The sequence below is a fragment of the Rhinolophus sinicus genome, linkage group LG07 (genome assembly GCF_036562045.2).
Source record: "Rhinolophus sinicus isolate RSC01 linkage group LG07, ASM3656204v1, whole genome shotgun sequence".
Taxonomy (NCBI): domain Eukaryota; kingdom Metazoa; phylum Chordata; class Mammalia; order Chiroptera; family Rhinolophidae; genus Rhinolophus; species Rhinolophus sinicus.
The window spans coordinates 18,891,803-18,913,823 of NC_133757.1; the positions used below are offsets into that span (position 1 = coordinate 18,891,803).

Consider the following 22,021-nt stretch of genomic DNA (forward strand, 5'->3'; position numbering starts at 1 on the left):
TGTTTGGAAAATTCCTAATGCTTCTGACTCCTGCTTTAAATAAAAGTCAACACCATCAAGATAGTGGCACTTACTTAAACATCTCTTTTTGCCCTGGGTGTTCTCAAGCGACAATGACGCTAGTGCCATGCATTATATTCCTGTTATTTTCCTGGTGCACCTGTAAGAGATACTTTTCAGCTGGACTACGTATACTAACTCTTGGAAGTTGGGCCTATTGTTATTTTCCTCCTTTTAACTATGAGAAAATGTGGCTTACAATGATTAAATGTTTTTCCTATTGCTTCAGGGATGGAATTTGAAGCCAGCTATGGCTCACTCCAGACCTATTACTCATTCACTCGACAAATATTGTTAGACATGTATGCTATGCCAGGTGCTCTCTAGAAGACAGCATGAATGAGGGGGAGGAGGGGACGTTGCAAAGACCCTGTGCTCACAGAATTTACCTTCTAGCTGGGGAGGCGGGGGGAAGATCACAAACCAATACATAATGTCAGATGGTGATAAGTTCTAGAAAGAAAAACAAAGCAGAGAAGGGCGAGTAGATAGTAGCTAGTGATTAAGGGGGAGGGGACTGTCATGGAAGGAATCTCTGATAAGGTGGCATTTGATATTTGAGCCAAGTCCTTGTGGAAGTAAGGGAGAGAGCTGTATGTCTTCCTGGTGGGAGAGCATTCCAGACAGATGGAATAGCACATGCAAAGGATATGGAGTTTGAGCATCCTTGGCATGGCTGAGGTATAGCAGGCAGGCCAGGTGGCTGGAATATAGAGAGGACAGCCATATGTGTCATCTGTGTTTGTTTGTTTATTGCACTATGGAAGGCAGGGATTGTGCTTACTGATCTTCGTTGAACAACTACCATGGTCTAAGTTTGATATTCAGTATTGATGGTGATAAATAGAAAGTTATGGAGTGAATTGAACCTCCCCACATGTCTCAGAGGAAGTCCCTTGAACTGACTCTTTATCCTAGAATCAGTCATATTACATGCAAACACATCTAAGGAAATATTGTACTCCCCTCCCCCAAAAAACATGGATAAGAAATTCTGTGTATTTTCTCCCCTCCACACTAAACTGCTTTCCTTCCTTCCTTCCTTCCTTCCTTCCTTCCTTCCTTCCTTCCTTCCTTCCTTCCTTCCTTCCTTCCTTCCTTCCTTCCTTCCTTCCTCTCTCCTTTCCACTTTTATTCATGCTTCACTTCCTTCTTTCTTCCCTACTGTTTGTCCTTCTCTCTTCCTCTGTCTCTGTCTCCCCCCGCCCCCTTCTTTGTAAATTCATTTGGGAAAGTTACTGGAGCAAAAGTGCTTCTCAGTGTTTCATGACTAGGTGTGACCATATGGATAACTGTGTCCTTTCTCAGGATTTCTAGTGTGCCTTTCTCACAAAACAGACAGGTAGGATGGCCAACATACCTCCCACTCTGTCTTTCTCTCATGCCTCTGTGCTCTTGTCCGGTACTTCTTTCTGGAATATTCTCAGTAGCCTTCTAGGCTTTTCTCAGCTTCTCATGAGGCCTCCCATGGGGTCCCCACCCCATGGAATGATAGAGTCATATATGTATACATTTTGTCATTCACTAGCATACGGGCTTGTACAAATTTCATCCCTGAGTCTTGAATTCTTCCCCTGTGAAAACTACCTTTTTTTTGCAATGTTATAAAAGAGAAAGCACGTGATCAATTTAACCCAGTTCCTGACCCAGAGGAGAGGTGCTCTGGTTGTTTTGGAGGTTAATGCTAATTCTGCTGCTGCTGTCAGTGGAGACATGCTGGGAAGGAAGAGGTCTGCCTGCGCCTCGGGAAAAACTCCACAGAAGAAGGCCCAGGAAGTACTTGCACAGGGTAACAGGAAAGGAAAAGGCAGTTCAAACCAGAGGAACTCTCTGAATGAACAGAGCATCTCAGCGAGGAATGAATGTGCTGTTTAGACATAGAAGAAGCCCTGAAGACACAGACTTACCAGCAACATCACAGAGCTTTGTTTGGGCAGGAGTGGGAAAAAATAAGTTTCAATGACCTGTCGGATCTTAAAGTAACAGTCTGATTTTTAACACCTTTTTTTAGTTCTAAAATTCTAATAGCCTTTATTATACAGAGAAAAAGTCTGAAGTTTAGCTTGGTAAATGACCTTCTCAGAGGTACACAGCATTTTCGAGATAGAGCTATGACCTAGAACATCGCTCCAACACGAGGGAGTCCTTGCAAAACAATATAGCTGCAAGGTGGCTGGTCCTGCGTGCTGGACATGAAGGTGACTTCCAGGTCCTACTCACAATCCGGGTTATTTTCCAGTTCTGCCCTGACTCCTGTCACAGTGCCTGCATGGAATATTTGTTATCTATTAATTATACAAGAATATTTTTCATGGTGTTTTAAAAAATCACTTAAAGAGAAAAAACTCAAACTAAACATTGCCTATAAAGAAAGATAATGTCTGAGGTAGGAATGTCTGCAGTATACTTTACAGTTAGTTCCCTTGAGACACAGTGAGTAGTACTGGTGATGAAGGAGGGAGCATTTCCACAACAACTACAGCCACCATTATATGAGCAGAGTCAAACCAGGCACTAGACTGGATACTTCTCATGATTGAGGTCTTCAGTAATCACAGCCGCTGGCAAGATGCCTCTCCTTTATCCCCACATTACAGATCAGAGGTCAAAGAGGTCAAATGACCACTTGGGTTTACCTAGAAAGCAGGCCTTGGTCTTGCAGTGAAACCTCTATTCCTCTGCTCAAATCCTGGCCTTTTAAAGGCAGCTTACTTCCTTCAGATCCTCACAATAATGGGGATTCCATTATTCTAAGCAGCAGCTGTTGCAGAAAGTGAGAATGCTTGAAAAGAGAGCACAGTGCCCTCATTACCTATGGCAAGGAAAACATCTGTGTGGGAAAAGTAATGAAATTAATTCTGAAGTCTAGCAGTTGCATACATTAATTGACGTTAATTAATGCCAAATTACAAGATAACTTCCTATGGAATCGCATCATACACTCACCGGAATTGAATATGGAAGGAGTTCATCATACTTAATGCTATTACAGCGAGCCCCAAGGGGAACAAGACTGATTGGTCCCTCATTGTGAAGTGCAGCCAATTTCTTTCCGTTACCATTAGGAGGAGAAAGGGAACAAACCAGGAACACTTTACCAAGGGCAGGCAGCTCAAAACTGATCATTTCCTTTCCGCTTGAAATTTCCCTTGTAACCAGTGGCTGTGACTACTGAAGAACTCTGAGCAAGAAATGCTTCCCAGATCTCTTCTTGGGGCTTATTGTTGTGTCACCCAGTTGTACATTTTGTAATTCTCAGCCCAAGGACAGGCTCATTGCACAGCCCCTCCTCTGCAGTATGTGGCATGGGGAGTGGGGATAGACAGACCAAGCAGAGGAATTCAAGATAGTTCTCTAATTCTTATGAGATGGATCTCCCAGGCCCATCAAGAGGCCCTACCCCACCCAGAGGTGGGGTAGGTGCTGACCAACGATTCGCATACAGCTTGTCTGCCTCTCACATCACTGCCTCTATACTAGTCTTGACATCTCATATATTTATTTTATTCATTTTTCCTATGCAAACATACATATACAGATATCTAAATATACACCTGGCACAAAATTGGGTCCCTATGCACATACTTTGGCAACCTACTTTTACAAAACTTTTATTTTAGAATAATTTCAGATAAACAGAAAAGACAGATAGATAAACAGGAAACTTTAGTCGGCTTCCCCTAAGGTTAACTTCTTATACAACCATGGTCTATTTTTCAAAATTAAGAAATTAACATTGAGACAACATTATTAATTGATAACCTATTTTTATAATATAAAATGTATTAAGCATTTCTGTAAATTCTCGTATACTCTTTAGAAGCCGGGTTTTAATGGTAAACTATGCATGTTTCACAGTTTATTTAGTTGGCCATTTTATTTCCTCTTTTTTTAAAAAAAAAAATTATAAGCAACACTCTGATGAATATGGAAGTAGCTAAATCTTTGCATAGATCATTGATTATTTCCTCAAGTAGAATTCTCAGAAATGAATTTGAGGTCAAAAGGTATTTTAAAGGATAGTGATTTATATTGCCAAGTTAAATTACCCCACAAAAAATACAAATTCACAGCTTTGGTTTGTTTGTTGGTTTGTATCTAGGCGTATCCATTGATACTTAGGTGGAAGCCAAAATATACCAATACCACACTTGCTAGAGATTTTCATGCAACATAGTATAGTGGAAACAAGCCAGCCTTGGAGTCAGGCCAGCCAGGTTCGAAACCCCATCCTGCCATTTCTATAACTCACCATCTGCTTGAGCTTTATTCTCTTTACCTGCAAAATCGGTTTGATATATTATACTTTATAGTACTGTGAAGATTAAATGTGTTAAATAAATATGAACATACTTTAGAGTACCTGGCACACAGATGTTCAACAAATGTTAGTTTCCCTGTGTGTTTTCTTTTTTTTTAATTTCTTCCCAAATCCCTCATCTTCATGATTTCTTTATAGTGGAGTTATAAATATTAAAAGTTTATTTTTATATTTTCCACATTATGATTTTTCAGGGGCCTTTGAAGCGGAAGTTGAAGTCTTAAGAAGAAAGTCATAGACCTGATTACAAATAAAACAAGCATTGTGTATCCATTAAAAAGTCCTCATTCGATGTCAGTCTTGGAAAATTTGATTGAAAGTTGAATTTGTAGTTTGAATCCCCAGACTTTTTCATCAGGAAACTTTGAATCAATTTGGTTAATTGTTGTTTTTATTCATTATCTCACATAACAAAGGGCACAGAGAAAGGGCAGCTTTAAGCTCTGTACAATTAATAATTCAATAATATTATCAGGAAACAGGTCTTCCCCATCTTTTTGTTATACTCATTATGGAAGCTTACCTGTCAGACTGGCTCCTTCATGTGACCAAAAGGTTAGAGCAGTGCTGAGCATCACATTGGGACACAGTGTTGTAGAGAGGCAGAAGAGGGACTTCTGCTGTAACTCCTGGTACCTCCCTGCAGCATCTTAAAAGAGCTCCCTACACTGGGGCTTGTACCGACACTTGTCATGTACTAAACTGGGCCTAAATGTCCATTCCTAAATCAACCAATGGCAGGGAAGTAGGAAGATCTCAAGTGGGCATAGACCCAATAGAATTAATCCTTGCTTTCAGGGACTTCCGAGTCACGTGGAGGAAGGAGCCAAGAGATCTAGTATTGGCTTTTTCAGCAAAGAGACAGTGAGTAATGGGTATTCCAAAAGTCACCAGCGGCACCTGATACAGAAATATAACTGGTGTACTCAAATTCAGTTTAACTAGTCTTTTTAAGCACCTCCTGTGTCTCCCAAACTGATCATTATGAAAAGTAGCGAAAGAGAAAATAGGAATGTTTTGAATATTGATAAGAACAACTCATATTTGTACAAGTGTGAGTTTCAAAATATTTAGCATATATATTATTTATTTCAGTTAGTTCTTAGAGCCAAACTAGAAGATAGTGGAAGTTGGTATCCCTTTTTAATGACTCAGGAAGTCTAAGTGATTTCCTTTGAACTGTGCAGCTAGTCAGTGACAACACCAGAACCTATGCCTGTCTCATAGTCACCAGTCTCCATTGTGTCTATGACCCCAAGCTACCTTTTGAAAATCAGAAGTCAACTGAAAGTTGTAAAAGTGTCTGGTGGACTGTGAAGTTGTGAGGTAAATATTTTGTGTGCTATGGGGAGGACCGATCTGGGAAGGGTTAAGTCACAGAAATTGTCTTCAAGAGTGATGTTGAGTTATGGTCTAAAGTGGAACTGTAAGAATGTCTGAAAAAGGAGTTGGGAAGGGTGAGAAGAAGGCTTGTCTTTAGTTTATCATTGGCAGTAGTTTTAGCAGGACTAGATGGATTAAAGTACTGGAGAGCTATTCCCATTTGTCATTCCTACATATGGCAGCCAGATGGAGGAAGGTGGAAGGTTGTGGACAAAACTTACTTCTATCAGTCTCCTAAGAGTTCATCAGCAACTACATCAGTCATTGGTCAGATGGAGCAAATGATCATGCCGCCCCTAGTGATTCTCTTGGTAGAAGACAGGGATACCAGGTTCTTCAAGTAAAGGTGGTCCTGGAAATGTTCTGAAGGGAAATCAGTGAACCTTTATATCCAACTCTATGTGCTGTTGCCTACCCCCATTTCATGTAAATAATTATCCCCTGATCTTTTTTTTTTTTTTTTTTTTTTTTCGGATTTTTTTCCTCATTTGGAAGAGAGGATTTCTGCATACATTTCTGATGTTCTAAAATCAAACTCACCATTCATTGTCAGAAAAAAATAAAATACCTTCCTTTTTCATTCAAAAAGATACATTCCAATAAAGAGGTATTCCAATGAATATTTATTTATTGCCTACTAAGTGCCAGGAATATTAGAACCTAGGGGTACAGCAGTAAACAACAAAAAATGATGTCTCTGTCTTCATGGAGATTATATTCTAATGGTGTGTGAGTGGGTGGGTGGGATAAATAAATAAAGAACAAGATAATTTTAGATAAATTCCCTTGAAGGGTGTGGGAGCAAAAAAATAAATATTACTTCTCCCCCCACCTTCTAAGTTCTAATAACTGGGCTAGTAATCAAATTAACCGAAATTAACTGGAGAAAATCAAAGTTTTAATACATGCACATGAGGAATTCATGTAAGCATAAAAATTCCAAAGAGGGTAAGGCAACACTGGGTACATAAGACATCTTTGGACAGAGGAGAAAGGACGGGGGAGTGCTATTGGATTTTAGAACTGAGATTGGTTGATTTACAAGTAGTTGAGAAAGAGGGGAACATACATGGAAGGAAATTTCTTGCTGGGGACCTCAGAAACGATGGGACACGGGGTATCTAGCTAAAGTGTGCCTGCCTGGTATCCTTTTATTTAAGGCACTTAATTCAAAGTAAGCAGCTTTCTAAGGTTTCCTTCCTGAAGCAGATTTCTGTTTGAATTTCTTGGGCAGGAAAGGGGGAGGGTCAAAGGTTCTTTCTGAGTCTTTTTTCTTAATAAGCAGCTTAAAATCAATACCCCAAAAAAGCATCTTTAGAGTGGCAAAATGTTGCCTCCTTTTAAGGCAACATAATGAATATAATAAAATTCCATGAAGTGAACTCACAGGATGGTGGTGTATGATAGAAAGTAATCATGGAAGAACCTCATTAATAACAGTGAGCTGGAATCTAGAAACTTCTTTCAGAATAACCTCAGAGGCAGAGGAAATACAAATGAAAATTCTCTAAAGACGTAGAAAGTTTGGCCAAATTTCTGAACATAAAGTAGAAGATTGCAAGAATCACAGGGAGAGAAGAAAAGATTAGCATGAGGGGAAGTTGGAGCTGTGGCCAGTGGAAGGTTTGAATTTATTCTAAATGCAAGGAGGCAAAAGGAGTTTTAAGTAAGGAAGTGACATCTGAATCGCAGACAGGCCAGAACAATTGTGGTTGAAAAGCAGAAATAGTCTCCCTGATACAATATACTTTCAGCAACAAAGATCAGATTTATGGAAGAATTATGTTTATCATCTGCTTTAGATTCTCAGGTGAGAATCTGTGTCTTTGTTTACTCATCTATGAAATAAGAACAAAGTTTTTAACTCAGGAATCCCCTTCTATTCTGTTTCACTTCTAATTAGTAATAGGAAAAAAACCACCTTTATCTTGACATAGAACCTTATTATTTATAACAACAGCACTTCTAGCATGAGATGATAGATGATTGCATATATGTATTTTCCTGTTTGTCAATCAAAGGTCAAAGTGTGGAAGTGAAGCCTATTGAGAAAAAATAACTATGAAAGCACAAGTATTATTGCAGTTTTTGAAAACATTTTCATTTGGGTTTAGAAAAGGGAAAATGAATTAATAATTTAGTATTTTAGGAGGGCAGGAGTTGGTAGAGGCATTGGGAGATAGTGGCGGTCGTGTTGATTAACAAGTGAGTAAAATAATTTTAACAATAATGTAGTTAACAAAAAATGTGAGGTTTGTTTAAAGACTTAGAGATAGCAAGAAAATAGAAAATGTCCACTCTGACTCTAGTACTCTGTGTGTATTCACCCCCATTCCATCTTTTTTTCTTTTTTTCAGACTCACAGTACCTAACGTGCCGAATGCAGAACTGCACAGAGGCCAACAGAAATAAACCTTTTCCCGGCTACATTGACCCAGACTCTTTGATTGTCCAGGATGATTATGTGTTTGTTCAGGTAGGAAAGATCTACTTCTATTGATTGTCTCAAAGACACTTTCCTGTTTCTGTCCCTAATGCAGCTCTATTTGCTGCTTTCTCTCCCTTAAGAGTTAAAAAAAAAATAAAAATATCTTTACAACAAAAGGAACATTACCTTGTGTAGAAGCTTCTATACTAACATAATATGAAGTAGTTCCTTTTTGGCAGTGTCTGGAGGACTTATGTACATGGGCTCATGGAGGCACTGCTCAGAGTACTAGGGTTGTCTCCAGAATGAGGCACAATTCCATTCATTCCCTTCATGTGCATTCCTGAGAGCCTCCTGTCAATTAGTGGGACTGAGCAGATAGTCAGATTTGTCCTATCAGGAGAATGGTCAGCCAATCAGCCTCCTCCACAACACCCACCTTCAAAATGGAGGAACAGGTGGAAACAGGAAGCTGTGGGGTGGCTGGAGGTGGTGGCAGGCAGAGAAAAGGTGGTGAGTAGTCAGCCGTTCTTGCCATGCACTGACTGTGATTAGGATAAAGAGAAATTAGATGAGATGTATTCAGACAGGTTTTTCATCTCCTGAAAGAGTGGAAACAGTGTGAGAAGCTGAGGTTTCATGAGTGGTTAGGAGAGACAGGGAGCAAGTATGCTTTGCTTTTCAACATTTAAGGAACATCTTAGACTTATTTGGACAAGGCATTTAAAAATTGAGTTATTTCTCTCCATGTGAAAAGATACAATTGCTAAGTTATATATTTGTATGTATGTATAATTTCACTGAGATTGAGGCACAGTCTAGATACTGTTGTATTTATTTAGAAAGAAATCATCATGTAGAATATTTAATCCCATGGTTTGAAGAAGCAAGTATTCAAAATGCCCAACATCAGCCTGTGTACTTTAAAAATGTTTCACAAATGATTACACACACACATGCCTTTTTCTTCAGGAAAAGGACTAATGAATACTCTGATAACTTCAGCATCAATTATCAAGTGACACTGAAATGGTTCTACACACTGGGTCTCTCTTTAATTCATCTCTGTCACTGTTGCTTCCAGGAACCTTTTCTGTTTTCTAATAGCAGTTTATAATCCACATATATGATTTACAAATGAGAATCAATTCTGCATTTAGAGCTTCAGATCTTTACTACTCATTCCACTATGAACACGACCCTGTAACCCATTATTAGGACTGAGAGGTGATTTGGCCACATAGTGGTAAATATGCTAACTTGCCAATCTTTGTTTTATGTGTCTAATGAACAGTCAGCATATGTTGACATTCTGAATACGCAAACTCCAGCTGACATTCAACCTCCTGAAATAAAGGTTAAGTAAGAGTAGTTATACAAATTCATAGAAATATAGAGTAGAATGGTGGTTTCTGGGGGCTAGGAGGTAGGAAAATGGGAAGATGTTGGCCAAGGGGTACAAATTTCCAGCTATAAAATGAGTAAGTTCTAGGGATCTATTATATAGCATAGTGACTATAAATAACAATACTGGAGTATATACTTGAAAGTTGTTAAGAGTAGATTTTATATGGTATCACCATACACACACAAATTGTAATTAAGTGAACGGATGGAGGTGTTAACTAACCTTATTTATGGTAATTATTTCACACTGTATATGTATATCAAATCATCACACCATACACCTTAAATTTACATATGTATCTGTCAGTAATATTTCAAAGCCTGGGCAGTGACAGAGTGACCACAGTCCAGACAGAGGTTGACATGCACTGAATGGTGCTCATGCTGAGGTAGAGGACACACTCCTTTTGCCCTCGTTCACACCCATGGGGTTCATTGCACTGTGTCCTGGACATAGTTGGGGGAGGTAGCTCACAATTCTTTTTCTGGGAGGTAGAGGTCTAGAATGATTTTGGACCATGATCCTGGCTTGCCTTTCTGTCTTAACATGTTAGCAGCCCTGCTGTGTGTGGGACATGCTCACCCTCATCAGTGTGACAACAGCAGACAGGAATGCAGTGCCCAGAGATGTGAAACTCCAGTTCTGCCGTTGTGTGACCTGGGCCATTTCCTTCTGATAGGGCATGGGGGCCATTTGTATGGCCATCGTCTTGGGGCTACACAGCTGGGCTGCTTTTGGACATTGATCCAGTGTACCCTGAGGCTTGTATCATTAAAAACAAATAATAACTAAAAATGTTTCCTGGCTCCTGACCCACAGTGAAAATTGAAGAATTGCATTATTGTCCAGCGGGTTCAGTTTGGGCTTCTGACCAACTCACGTACACGGTTTAAGTTGATTTTGACTGAATGCCAATTCTTTACACTTGTCCACTAGTCATTCATACTGTTGTGTTGGCAGCTACTCCCTTCCATTCAGTGACTGTTCTTCTATGACCTGTAACTGTTATATAACCTTTGTTTATGCTCCAGCTGACATCAGGAGGACGGCCACATTATTATGTGTCCTACCGAAGGAATGCGTTTGCCCAGATGAAGCTGCCCAAATATGCTTTGCCCAAGGTATGGCCTGAATCAATTTATTTATTTCAGTCTTTCCTCTGAGTCACACCTTCCTGCCTCCACTCTCTTTCCTAAGCACTCTTTCAGTTTCTCATATAATTTACTTCTCTTCGTCCCCCATCTCTATTTCTCAAGTTCAGTTTGCCTTACTTTCTTTTTATTTGCCAATCTCAACACCCTCTTTTTTCTTGCAGCTGCTTCTGTTTTCTCTCTCTCTCTCTCTCTCTCTCTCTCTCTCTCTCTCTCTCTCTTCTTTGCTGTAGGAGCATCTGATTAAATTAATAACTGATTTGTTTTTGCTTTTCAACAGTAAAGATTTTCAAGCAGTATGTATTGGTTTTCTAGCAAGACAGAAAACATGCTTTGAATACACAGTGTTTCAGTGTATGTAATAGGTATGATATTGTTTCTATCCCCAATTTGTATTCATTATTAGGTGACGCTGCTATATGGTATCCAACCTTTGCTGTCTTGCTCTCTTATGAGACTGGTTATCTTTAGAGTTCTGAGACACAACTAATTTTTCAGACTGCCCCAAAGACGTATTCCTTTGAAAACAGTGGTGGACAAAAGTTAGAGACCCTCGACTGCTGAAGGCCCGGGCTCTTTCCATAAACACTAAAGAACTGCGTTGATATGGAGCGCCACCTAGTGGTCGCTAAACTGTGTTGGTAGCTCAAAGCTGTGGATTTGCGGCCTTGCTGCCATTGTGTGTATTTTAAGTGGCCAGAAATTATTAATGTGTTAGACCTTGATCTGAGAGCAACAGAGATGTGTGTGGCTGTAAGAAGGGGACAGTGTAGATTGAAATATAGTTATAGCTCAGCTTTGAAACCTTTGGATTAAACAAATATAAAGAACTTTTGATTGAGTTTTTATGACTCTTTTTCTTGTTATTTTTAATCCATGACGTTGTAGTATGGTTTCTTGAACCAACACTAGCTAGCTGCCCAGGAAATCATGTGATAGATATAACAAGGGCATTGCACATCTCCTCTTTCAGAAGAGCCAATGGTAGCCAGTTGCTCTGGGTTTCCAAGCAGAATTCTTCTTGGCCATCATTCTGCCCTTCACCCTAGCATAGCGAAAGGTGAGCTGTAAACTTCAGCCCATTAGAGATAAGAACACACATTAAATTGTGCTGTGAATTCTGAAGAACTATGTCCATGTTAGTAGTTCTTATTTTTAGCCGCTAAGAGATTCATGACAGTGGTAATTGCCCAGAACTATATGTTTCTACCTGTGTACATTTAAATCCTCCTTGCCCTTGATTTGGATTAAAATGTTTACCCAAAAGACAGGAACGTACAACATTGGAGTTGTGCCTTAGATGAGATTTGGGTAAAGTCAGTAGGTAAAAGGAACACTGAGTGTGAAAATGACCCTTGATGATCTCTTCAGAAGGTCCATGACGGTGATGAACGTTACCTCAATAAATCTAACTGAGCTGTTTTTTTCTTTGTTGTGAGCACACACAAAAATCACTGTTTCTTTGATTGACCAACAAATGAAGTAGTCAGCTTGCAAGATTTACACCTTTAGAGACAATAACTATACCCCAGTGAGAGGCTTTTGTTCAAAGGGCATGTGAGAACTGAGAGCAAATTAGTAAAGAGCATATTCAAGTGGTTCGTCTCATGCTCACTCTTGGGAACATGCTTTTTTGAATGAAGTAAGTTTCTACCAATTAATTACTACTTGCAGCAGAATTTAGGCTAGAATTTTAGTCTCCTGACTCCCAGACTAGCATTCTTTATACTTTACTTCCCTTGGAATAAATTAATAACTTCTATTATTAAAAGAGAGCAGTATCCCCCCAAAATTTTGATAAACCCAGGGGCATCAAGAAAAATATCCTCATTGACCTAAGGAGACCTAGAAATGGTAGTTTAAAATCAAAGAAACATCTTTGGACCTGTTGCTGGAGTGTTAGGAAACACACACTTTGCATTGCTTGTTTAGAACCATACAGATCATGGTTGACAGTTGCCCCGAGTAACATCTAGCCAATCTAGGAGGAAAAGTTTTACTTTAAACCCAAATCTACTGTCTGTTTCCTTTCCTTGCTCTCCCAGATGAGAATGTTCCCTTGCTCAGCCTTTTCTGAGGTCTGAGGGTAGAATGCAGTGGTTCATTTAGCTTTTCCCCCCGAAAATAGGAGCCTGTATAGCAAATGAATGTACGAGTATTAATTGGTCCAAGTGAGTGTTTATTATTTAAAGCAATGAGATGCCTCATTACAATCCCATTACACCTTCAAAGACAAGCCCCAGCTTGGGTGGAGTGATCCCCTGTGAAAGTGCATACATTTCATGGCCCTCTGTATCAAAGCCAGGGCTGCCGCAGCTGGAAATGAACAAAGCTTCAAATCCACCAAAGGAATTGAGATAAACCAGCACTTTCATGCTCAAATTTTCTTTAATCATCCACAGCCATTGTAACAGCTCTTAAAAGACCGTGTCACCCTGAGTTGTATCAAAAAAAAAAAAAAAAAGTTGTAATAAAATGGTAAAGATGACCAGAGAGGACGATGGGGAAAGTTTCATATCGCTGTTGCTGTTAAGAACATGAGGCTTGCCAGACAGGGAGACTAGTGACAGTTTCCTTCCCTTAACTTACTTGGAGCTCATTCTGAGCTACTGAAGTGAGATAAATGAGGCAATACATATGAAAGTGCTTTGAGCATTCCGGAGGACAGATACTCTATAAAAGCAAGGTAATATTATTATGAGTATGGATCTAGTTGTCTGTGTGGTAAAAGATGGATGTGAACTGAGATGTGAGTGGTGCAAAAGCTGCTTGATTCACAGCAGACCTGGACTCTGGGCCTAAACGTGTCGCTAATCTGCTTTGAAAGCTTGGGCTGCTTTGTCAATTTCTCTTTCCCTGTTTTTTGTTTGTTTGTTTGTTGTTATTGTTTCATTTATTTGTTTTGTTGTTCTACATTTTAAAAATAAGGAGTTTAGACTCACAACAATATTTTCTCACATGTGATACTCAGAATATAATGTCCTCAGAGATGCTTCATGGAAATTTGGTTATGATCAAATAATTAAACAAAGAAATAAACTCTATTCTATATTCCTTGCCTAGAGAGTTAACAGGAGCTCGAGAGTATGTTGAAAGCTCTAGGATGTCCTGTGAACAACGAAACTCTGTAATTCAGCATTAATCAAAACATTTTAACAAAGGGCTCATTTTTTCAAATCTATGAAAATGTAAAAAGGCTGGTGTCCTAGGAAACAGACTGTGGGAAACACGGCAGTAGCAGATCTCAAAGATTACTTCTTGGTCTAAAATTCTGTGGCTCAGTAAAAATATTCGACATAAAGTGCCACTTTGGGAGAAAGAGCACGTTCTCCTGAGAAAGGAGGAAGATACAGGCAAGAAGAAAAGAGAAAGATGTCATTTAAATATGTCAAACCTTTCCATTAAAATATCTAAACCAATATCATTTGTAAAAAGTCTGTTCCACCTACGTAATTCAATTATATGGGCAGCAAGACACCTGACCTTGGTCCTCGTCTAAAGGTGGCCATTTTAATCTGCTACTGCAATTCAAGGAGTTCTCTAAGTGACCTAAACACTTTTTGCATCTACAGTTTGAGTTCCTCATCTAAAAATGAAAGGTTTGAGCAAGCTGGGTTAGTATAAAAGGGTTCTTTAATCAGACATCTATTATGACCCAGCCCTCAGAGATTCTCTAGTGCACAAATTTACTCCAAAGGAAAAGGGATTCGTTTTGCAGGGGCCAGGTTGTTGCTGAATCTTTTAACTTGAATCCAGGGATGATGCTGCATCGTGCTGACGGGGAAGGAAAAAACATGAGTTGGAAGTAGATATTTGAGGATTCCAAGGCCAGGCTCCAGGTTTTGGTCTTTATCCTATTGGCAGTGGGGATCCACAGAAGATTTGCCCCTGAGCGTTGAATGGCCCTTGCACTGATTTCCACAGTGAATTCCCTCCATTAGGAAGAAACAAAACACTTACGTGAACCAATTTTTGTTGAGTATATTACTTCGCACCCTAACATTTACAATGAACAGAAAAGCCAAATCAACCTTGCTGAATCAACAAAAGGGATTTAAGGACTTGCTTAACTGAAAATCACTAGCATGTATGGAGCAGATGCTACGTGCCCAGGACCATCACACGTGCTTAACACTTACTGGCTGATTAATCCTCTCAGCTCCATGGAGGGCATACAATTATCGCTATTTTGCAGGTAGAAATCCCGAGGCACAGAGTCCAGTTCACTCACACAGCTAAGTTATAGAGCCGGGATTTGAACTCAAGTAGTAGTTTTCCTTCAAAGCCCATTTTAAAAAACCATGTTCCTCTATTGCCCTCTCCAACTGAAAAGTTTACAGATGGGGCGAGCTTGTTAGCTGTCTATATTGAAAGACTCAAAGGATGTCACATAATTTGGCCCGTGTTTTGTTTTTGCTTTTTACCCCCTCTACTTTTTGAGCCTATTTTCTTCAGGATTGGCTTCATCCTCTACCTCCAAGACATGTCTCCATCAGATCTATGCTTTTTAAAATTCTCATCGTTTATAAACCAATAGTAAGAAATGCATTTTTCCCCCTCTCATAATTCTAGCCTCAGACAAGAATCTTGTGTTACTGACTTTGCTAGGGTCATATATCCATCACTAATCGAATCGCTATCATCAGGGAAACTGGATATCCTGAAGGCTAGACCTCAACTCACTTCTGTCCTAAGGGTGGAAGAAAGTAACAAAGATTGCGTATAGGGAGGAAATTTGTCTAAGAGGGACGAGGATGTTTTTCAAAGAAAGATCAAGGTGCAATTATAAAAAGAAATATAAATGGCCATTGCGCCGATGCAAGCAATGGCCAACTTTCACATAAAAACTTATTTTGAATTATGTACTGCATTGAATTAATGGGAGGGGTTCATTTTTTGGCCTCCCCACTCTGAATTATTTCTATAAAGCGAACTCTAGAGAATGGCATGTGAGGCCTGAGAAGGGGTGAGGAGTACAAAACCCTTTAAAGATTTCTTCCTTCTGAGATGACTTGAGTTCATGTAGATCAAGGCTAACAAAAAGAGAGACTTGTTCCTATGTCTAAAACAGAGTTGGAACTGAATTGCTGATTGATTGATTGATTGATTGCGAGAACATGGGCATATATTACAGTGAGAAATTTAGGTTAGAAGTTAGGTAGAATTTTCCAGCGCTGGACTTGCAGCTAAGGAAGATTGACAGATCTCTTTAGGAAAAGCTTTAGGCTTTTCAAGGGAACAGAGCAGTCCTGGGGAGATTTGAGTCGTGAGCTACACGAAGACCACAAATATTTCCATGTTGTTCTACTTTTGTGCCTCTGTATAATTTTTGTTTTGTTGTGTTTGTTTGATTTTGGTTTTTCAAAGTTATACCAATGTCTACCACCTTGGGGAAAGGGGGAAAGGCTGCCAAGAGCACAGGAATTGGCATCTCCCGAAGGAGACAGCAAGCCATGGTTACATCAGCTTTTCTGTGACATCTGCTTCTCGGGAGTTCTGAATGGGGGGAGAAGGATTTGGAATTCTCACCCAGGGACATCTGCTTATTACCTGCACCTTCATTCTGTCTTCCAGGACTACCAGGGTCTGAAAACGTCATCAACTGTGCAGACTATTTTTTCCCCCTCTATTACTTAACGATTTCCTGCTGAACTTCTCAGAGTAAAGGTTTAGATAAGCAGCGAAGTCCTTGAACGTTCATTAACATGAAGATTAGTGCTTTGGGGTACTCAGGTGAACATTATTCCTCAGGGTCTTCTGGGGGTTGCTGAGCCTTAAAGAAGTGCTTCTCAGACTTTAATGTGCATATTCATCACCCATGGATCTTATTAAAATGCCGACTTTGAATCAGTAGGTGAGGCCTGAGTTTCCATGGCTCTAACAGGCTTGCAGGTATTGCCCACACTGTTGGTCCATGGACCACATGGAGAGGTGCAGGGTTTATCTATTTTGTCTCTGTCCCTTTAGCTTTTCCTCGCATTTGCCCATATAAGCCTTCTGAGTGTACCATGTTGTCTGAGCATATACCATATAATTGCTTGGCAAATATATCAGGATGACTGATACTCCAAAGTCATACATACCGGGGGTGCCAAAAAAAATGTACACAAGTGGCCACTTTGGTCAATGTTGCTCAAGCCGTGGTTCCCCATAATCAGAAGTGTCTGGACGCTGATGGTCACCACTTTGAGCACCTCTTGTCATTGCAGAAGTCAAACGTGACTTGTCCTTCATCTTTTGTTATCGGTATATATTGAGTATTACAACTTTAATACAGCTTTCCTTTCTTAAAATGTGTAGACATATTTTTGGCACCCTCTGTATTTGAGAAAGTATTTTTTTTTTCCAAATTATCAAATGAGGCAATTGACGTATAATCGAGCTACCAAGCATCTCTCTGTCCTATTTTCTCATGACCTTACTGCCTAACCCCGTAAGGGAGAAAGGAAGTATACGGATAACATCTACCTACTTATTACTTTGCAAACACGCACAAGGAAAACCTTTGCCTTCTGTCATAGTCGCCCTGTGCCTGGTCTCGTGTTCCTCATTATGCTCCACACTCCAGCTTGATTGCGACAACTGTCCCCTCCTCCTCTTTCCTGTCCTGCCCCAGGACATGCACATTATCAGCACCGATGAGAACCAGGTGCTCGCAGCCGTCCAAGAATGGAACCAGAACGACACCTACAACCTCTACATCTCAGACACACGTGGGATCTACTTCACCCTGGCCTTGGAGAACGTCCAAAGCAGCCGAGGGCCTGAAGGCAATGTCATGATCGACCTCTATGAGGTATGTATGTCACAAGGCACGTGTGGTGAGTCCTGAGCCCCTGTAGTGCCTGGCCTGGCCAATGAAGGCCCCCCATTGGCTGTTTCCACCATCATTTTAATTACAAAGAAATTGGGTGGCCTCATGCATTTTGCGATGGAGGGAATGCGTTGCAGAACATTTGTATTGGTTAATTTGCAATCCACGGAACAGCTCTGAGAGCGATCTTGTTTTCCACCGCATCCACAGGCTGTGAAGCCCCAGAGGACGTGGAGAGTGTCTGGGGAAGCAGTGAAACAATTAAAGGGTTTGAACAAGAGCGATTCCAGTGTGCAATTTGGAAATAGTGTTGAAGGGCCAGCAGGGCGTCAGGGTGTAGAGCAAAGGGGACACTGCTTCCTTATCTCTCTCTGAGGAAAAGAATGAAGGGCACATCTAGGCTTGGTATCTGAAGACACTCCCTTGGACTTGAACACCTTTCTAACTAGATAATTTCCACTGGCTAATTGCCAGCCTCTCAGAGGAACAATGAGTTAGATAAGATTAACAGGTCTTTCCTTCCTAAATCAGGTGGAGTGGATAGACAAAAAGCAGTTATCAGTCTTCCCTAAGGGAACTTTGGACCTTTGTTTCTCAGAGTGACCAGCATTCAAAATAAAATCATATATGCTGAAGTCAATTAGCTTTCCTGACAAACCAATGCTCTAACTGCCATTTAAAGCACAGTTAGGTAGAAAGAAAGCTGCTATTTTGGGATGGATTTTAGCCATTTTTCAGTCTTATCTTATGCTATGATGGATTTATAATTGCTTACAATGACCCATTGAAAACCATATTCAGAATTTGGGAAATATAATCATATACATATATTTTATCTGAAACAAATTCTAAAACTGTTTTAAATATGTGCTGTCATAATGATGCTGTTGTTTGGTTGAGTGTAAGTTCAGAGACTCGAGAGGCGGCCTCGAAGGAGAAGCAAGGGGATCACATCCAGTGCGTCAAAGAAAAAAACCAATGCCACTTAAGAAATTGAAACCTATCATTTTAACTCTTTTCAATGCTACGCATACTCCTTCTCCTTTAGGTATTCTTGGGGATTTTCTTCCAGTATTTAAACTTCTCTGTGTGTATAAAGGCATGTTAGCAAACTTTATGCCCAATTCAGAGCCCAGGGATTTGTCATGGAAATTATGGTAGCCCAGGACAGTGTGTGTGTAAATATACTATATTTAGAAAAATGCACTGCAAACTTTTTATACATTCCCAAGTTTCTTCCACTTCCTTTCCTGCCCGTGTTTCAGATAAATATAGTGTCATATAGCTCAGCCTCAAACTGAACATGTATCCTGGAAAACGTTTACATATTCCAGTGATTTAGTTTCAAATTCATGTTAGATAAAATTGTGATTTAGTGTACAAATTTTGGCATCAGACCCCCTGGGTTTAAATGCTAGCTATACCACATATATGTATTCTTGAGATGCAGCCAATAATAACTTCCGAGCCTCAGTTTCCTCGTTGCAAATGTGGAGATAAACAGGGTACCTACTTGACAGGATTTCTCTGAGGATTAAAGGAGTTAATCTTGAACTGTGAACAGTGCCTGAAATAGTCAACACATTATAGACAGCATAATTAATATTATGTTCCAGTGAGTTTAAGCCCCAGTCCAGTGTTCTATTTTTAGTCTTAAAATCTACCCACATTCTTTAAATATCTAACATAGTTCCACTATTTTGGGTCTCTACTTCTTTCCATATTGCAATTAGCATGGCCATATGACATTCTTGAACGCCAACTAGTTGTCTTCTTATAAACAAGTGCAAATTGCCACATTTCTTTCCTCATTTGTAAATGTCTTACAAACATTGAAACTTTAAGTGTGTTTTGTTGAAACGCAATGCATTATCTTGCCTTGATCCAGCACTTAACAATGGAAATACTTTGCTCAGAGTGACTAGCTGGTCTGAAGTCAAAACAGCTGTTCCAGATTAATCACTCAGTTTGCTTCCCTGATCTTGGCTCTGTCCTTGGTCTCCCAAAAGCATCTTCTGATTTTCAGGATGCATTTTTACCTTCCTGATTACCTCCTCCCCTCTTTTTAAGTCAATGTGGAATAGTATCTCTGGGTAAATTTTGTTTTCTGCCAAAGTAAAGACCATTTTAATTGGTCCCTTGATGATGGAAAAGATGATAGATTTGGCCAGGACTGTCTTTGCAATGTCCTGTTGTTTGCAACTGTTTTCTCGAATGATTTTCTGAATAGAAACATCATTAACAGGTACAGAATAAGGAAACTCCGGGACCTCTGGCCCTGGAAAACCGTGCTTTTGGTTAATCCTTGTGTTTCCCTTTTGTGTCTCTCTTGTAGTGACTCTCTGTAGGAATACTGCTGGTTCTCATTAGCATCATTGGAGCAGTGGTGTGACTGCATTCTGTAAAGGTGTTCTGCATCCTGGGGCCTGGGAAGAAGAGTCTTTGTTTCATTAGCTTGACAGTTCACAGCAACTTGAATTGAAATTGATGTGATCAGAATGGCAGTGCCATATCTGCTGATTACTTAGATAGAAAGAATATTGGCTGACACGCAACCTGGCACAAATGTTCCTTAAATCTGATTGTTCTGGCTAGCAGGAAGCTGAGAGCCATCTCACATGAATTTCCCAGTAGAATTACAATGAATGATGAGTGCTTAGAGATAAATGAAAAGTAAGAAAATCCATAAATGAATTAATAGGGAACAGAGATGAGCAACATAGGAGGTGGGAGTGACAGAGACAGAATACGTGGAGTGCACGTCTGCTCACCTTTGGGGGTGACTGAGGAGGATGCTGTGCGTTCTTTGTGTGTTTCTGCTTGCCAATTACGTGCTATTCCTGTATTTGTATGCTCTTGAAGCTATTTTAGCAGAGGCGGACTGTATAATGTATAAGTGTGTGATGAGTCAGTGTATCAAGGCTGTGTATTATTGATGAGTCTTTGTGGGAAATGCAGATGGAAGCCCAGGTCTCATTAAAATCAACCCTTTTGTCCAGACACACATTGGAACCCGTGCAGCAAATGTCGTCTCTCTACACTAGAACTACAAGTGTGTGTGGGGAAATGTCAGAAACAAAGTGTTGGGGGACCATAGAGTATGGTTTAGTTATTGAAATACCAGACATTTCCCTCGGTATGAGTTGTTTGTCGCACATGGACCTCAGTCAAGAGAATCAAGAAATGTGAACCAGGAAAGTTGGCTACAGAGCAAAAGTGCTAGAAACTGATTTTTTTTTTTAAGTGAAAGATCATAATAATAGCTAATATTTTGGGTGTCATTCCGTGCAAGCAAGCACTGTGTAAACAGCCTTCAATGATTATCTCATTCAATCCATATGTTAACTTTTTGATGTAGGAACTATAATCACTCCCATTTCACAGATAAGTAAATGGAGGTGGAGAGAATACAATCATTTTTGCCAGATTACAAAGATAGTAAGTGGCAGAAGTAGGATCTGAATCATAGAGTATGCAAACTCTTAACTACAAACTGTGTTGAGTCTCTGGAAAGACCAGCATTTGGGCTTGTATTTATTTGATTGTGGCCAAGTAATAACCCTAAGATAGAAGGGCATTGAAGGGCAGGATAAGTAGTATTAGATGTTATTTAGTGGCAGAGGACATCATACAGAAGGAAGAAAATTGTCTGGGGAAAAGCCAACATAAACAAAAGGAGCAGGTGACTGCTCTGGACCTGTTCACCTTCTGAACCAAGTCCTTGAGCCCCCAGTTTTAGCTAAATTTACATGGTGTCATCACGTGGCTCCCAATTTTGTCTGGTGGATGTATCTGTGTAAGAGGAGCCTAAAAACAAGGGTCCTAAAATTCTGTCATTCCTGAAGAGCACACTGCTCCGGTGGCACTGTGTGGGATGGATCACAGAAGACAGCACGCCTGATGGTGGCCAGAGCAAAAGAGATGTGACGAGTGTGTCTGAGACATGTGATACCTAGTGTATTTGTCTGGTGTGGATGATAAGAAGGAGTTTGACAGCTTTAGACAATATCCTTCCTCCTCTGGGAAGGGAATATTAATTAATGATGATGAAGAGCGCTTTGGCTTAATGGACACTGACAGTTCACCCACCCAAGTGGAAAGGTTTGTGTTGGGAGTGAAGCCTCCTGGCTGACCGATGTAGAATGCCCAGAATGTGCTCATATGTGAGTGAGCCACAGTGGGTGTCGCGAAAGACATAACCAGTAACTGATGAGTGTTTTGTTACACACACAGAGTCTTCTCCACATTAAGAGTATCCTCTCTTTAGAAGAGAAAGCTCAAAAGTTGTGATGATGGAGCTTATAATTTGATTTCTTGGGCAAAGACCACCTCTTACAATCCAGCATAGGAGGTAGGGAAGAAAAATGCTCTCCCATCCAGGACACATTTATTACAGGACATAGAATGCTCCATCTGATCATTAAAGGCCATTGTTTCCCTAGGAGGAGAGTGCAGC

At 40.1% G+C, this 22,021-nt stretch overlaps 1 protein-coding gene across 10 annotated transcripts in view; it reads left to right on the forward strand.

Annotated features, from left to right (window-relative positions):
• Window positions 1–22,021, forward strand: part of SORCS1 (sortilin related VPS10 domain containing receptor 1) — a 462,347-nt gene that overhangs the window by 337,684 nt on the left and 102,642 nt on the right. For all 10 annotated transcript variants that reach the window (XM_019725092.2, XM_019725090.2, XM_074339088.1 and 7 more), the window contains exons 7-9: window positions 8,122–8,240; window positions 10,632–10,721; window positions 17,368–17,547. In XM_019725092.2, coding sequence (XP_019580651.2) covers window positions 8,122–8,240; window positions 10,632–10,721; window positions 17,368–17,547 — 389 coding nt within the window. The remainder of the gene's footprint in view (window positions 1–8,121; window positions 8,241–10,631; window positions 10,722–17,367; window positions 17,548–22,021) is intronic.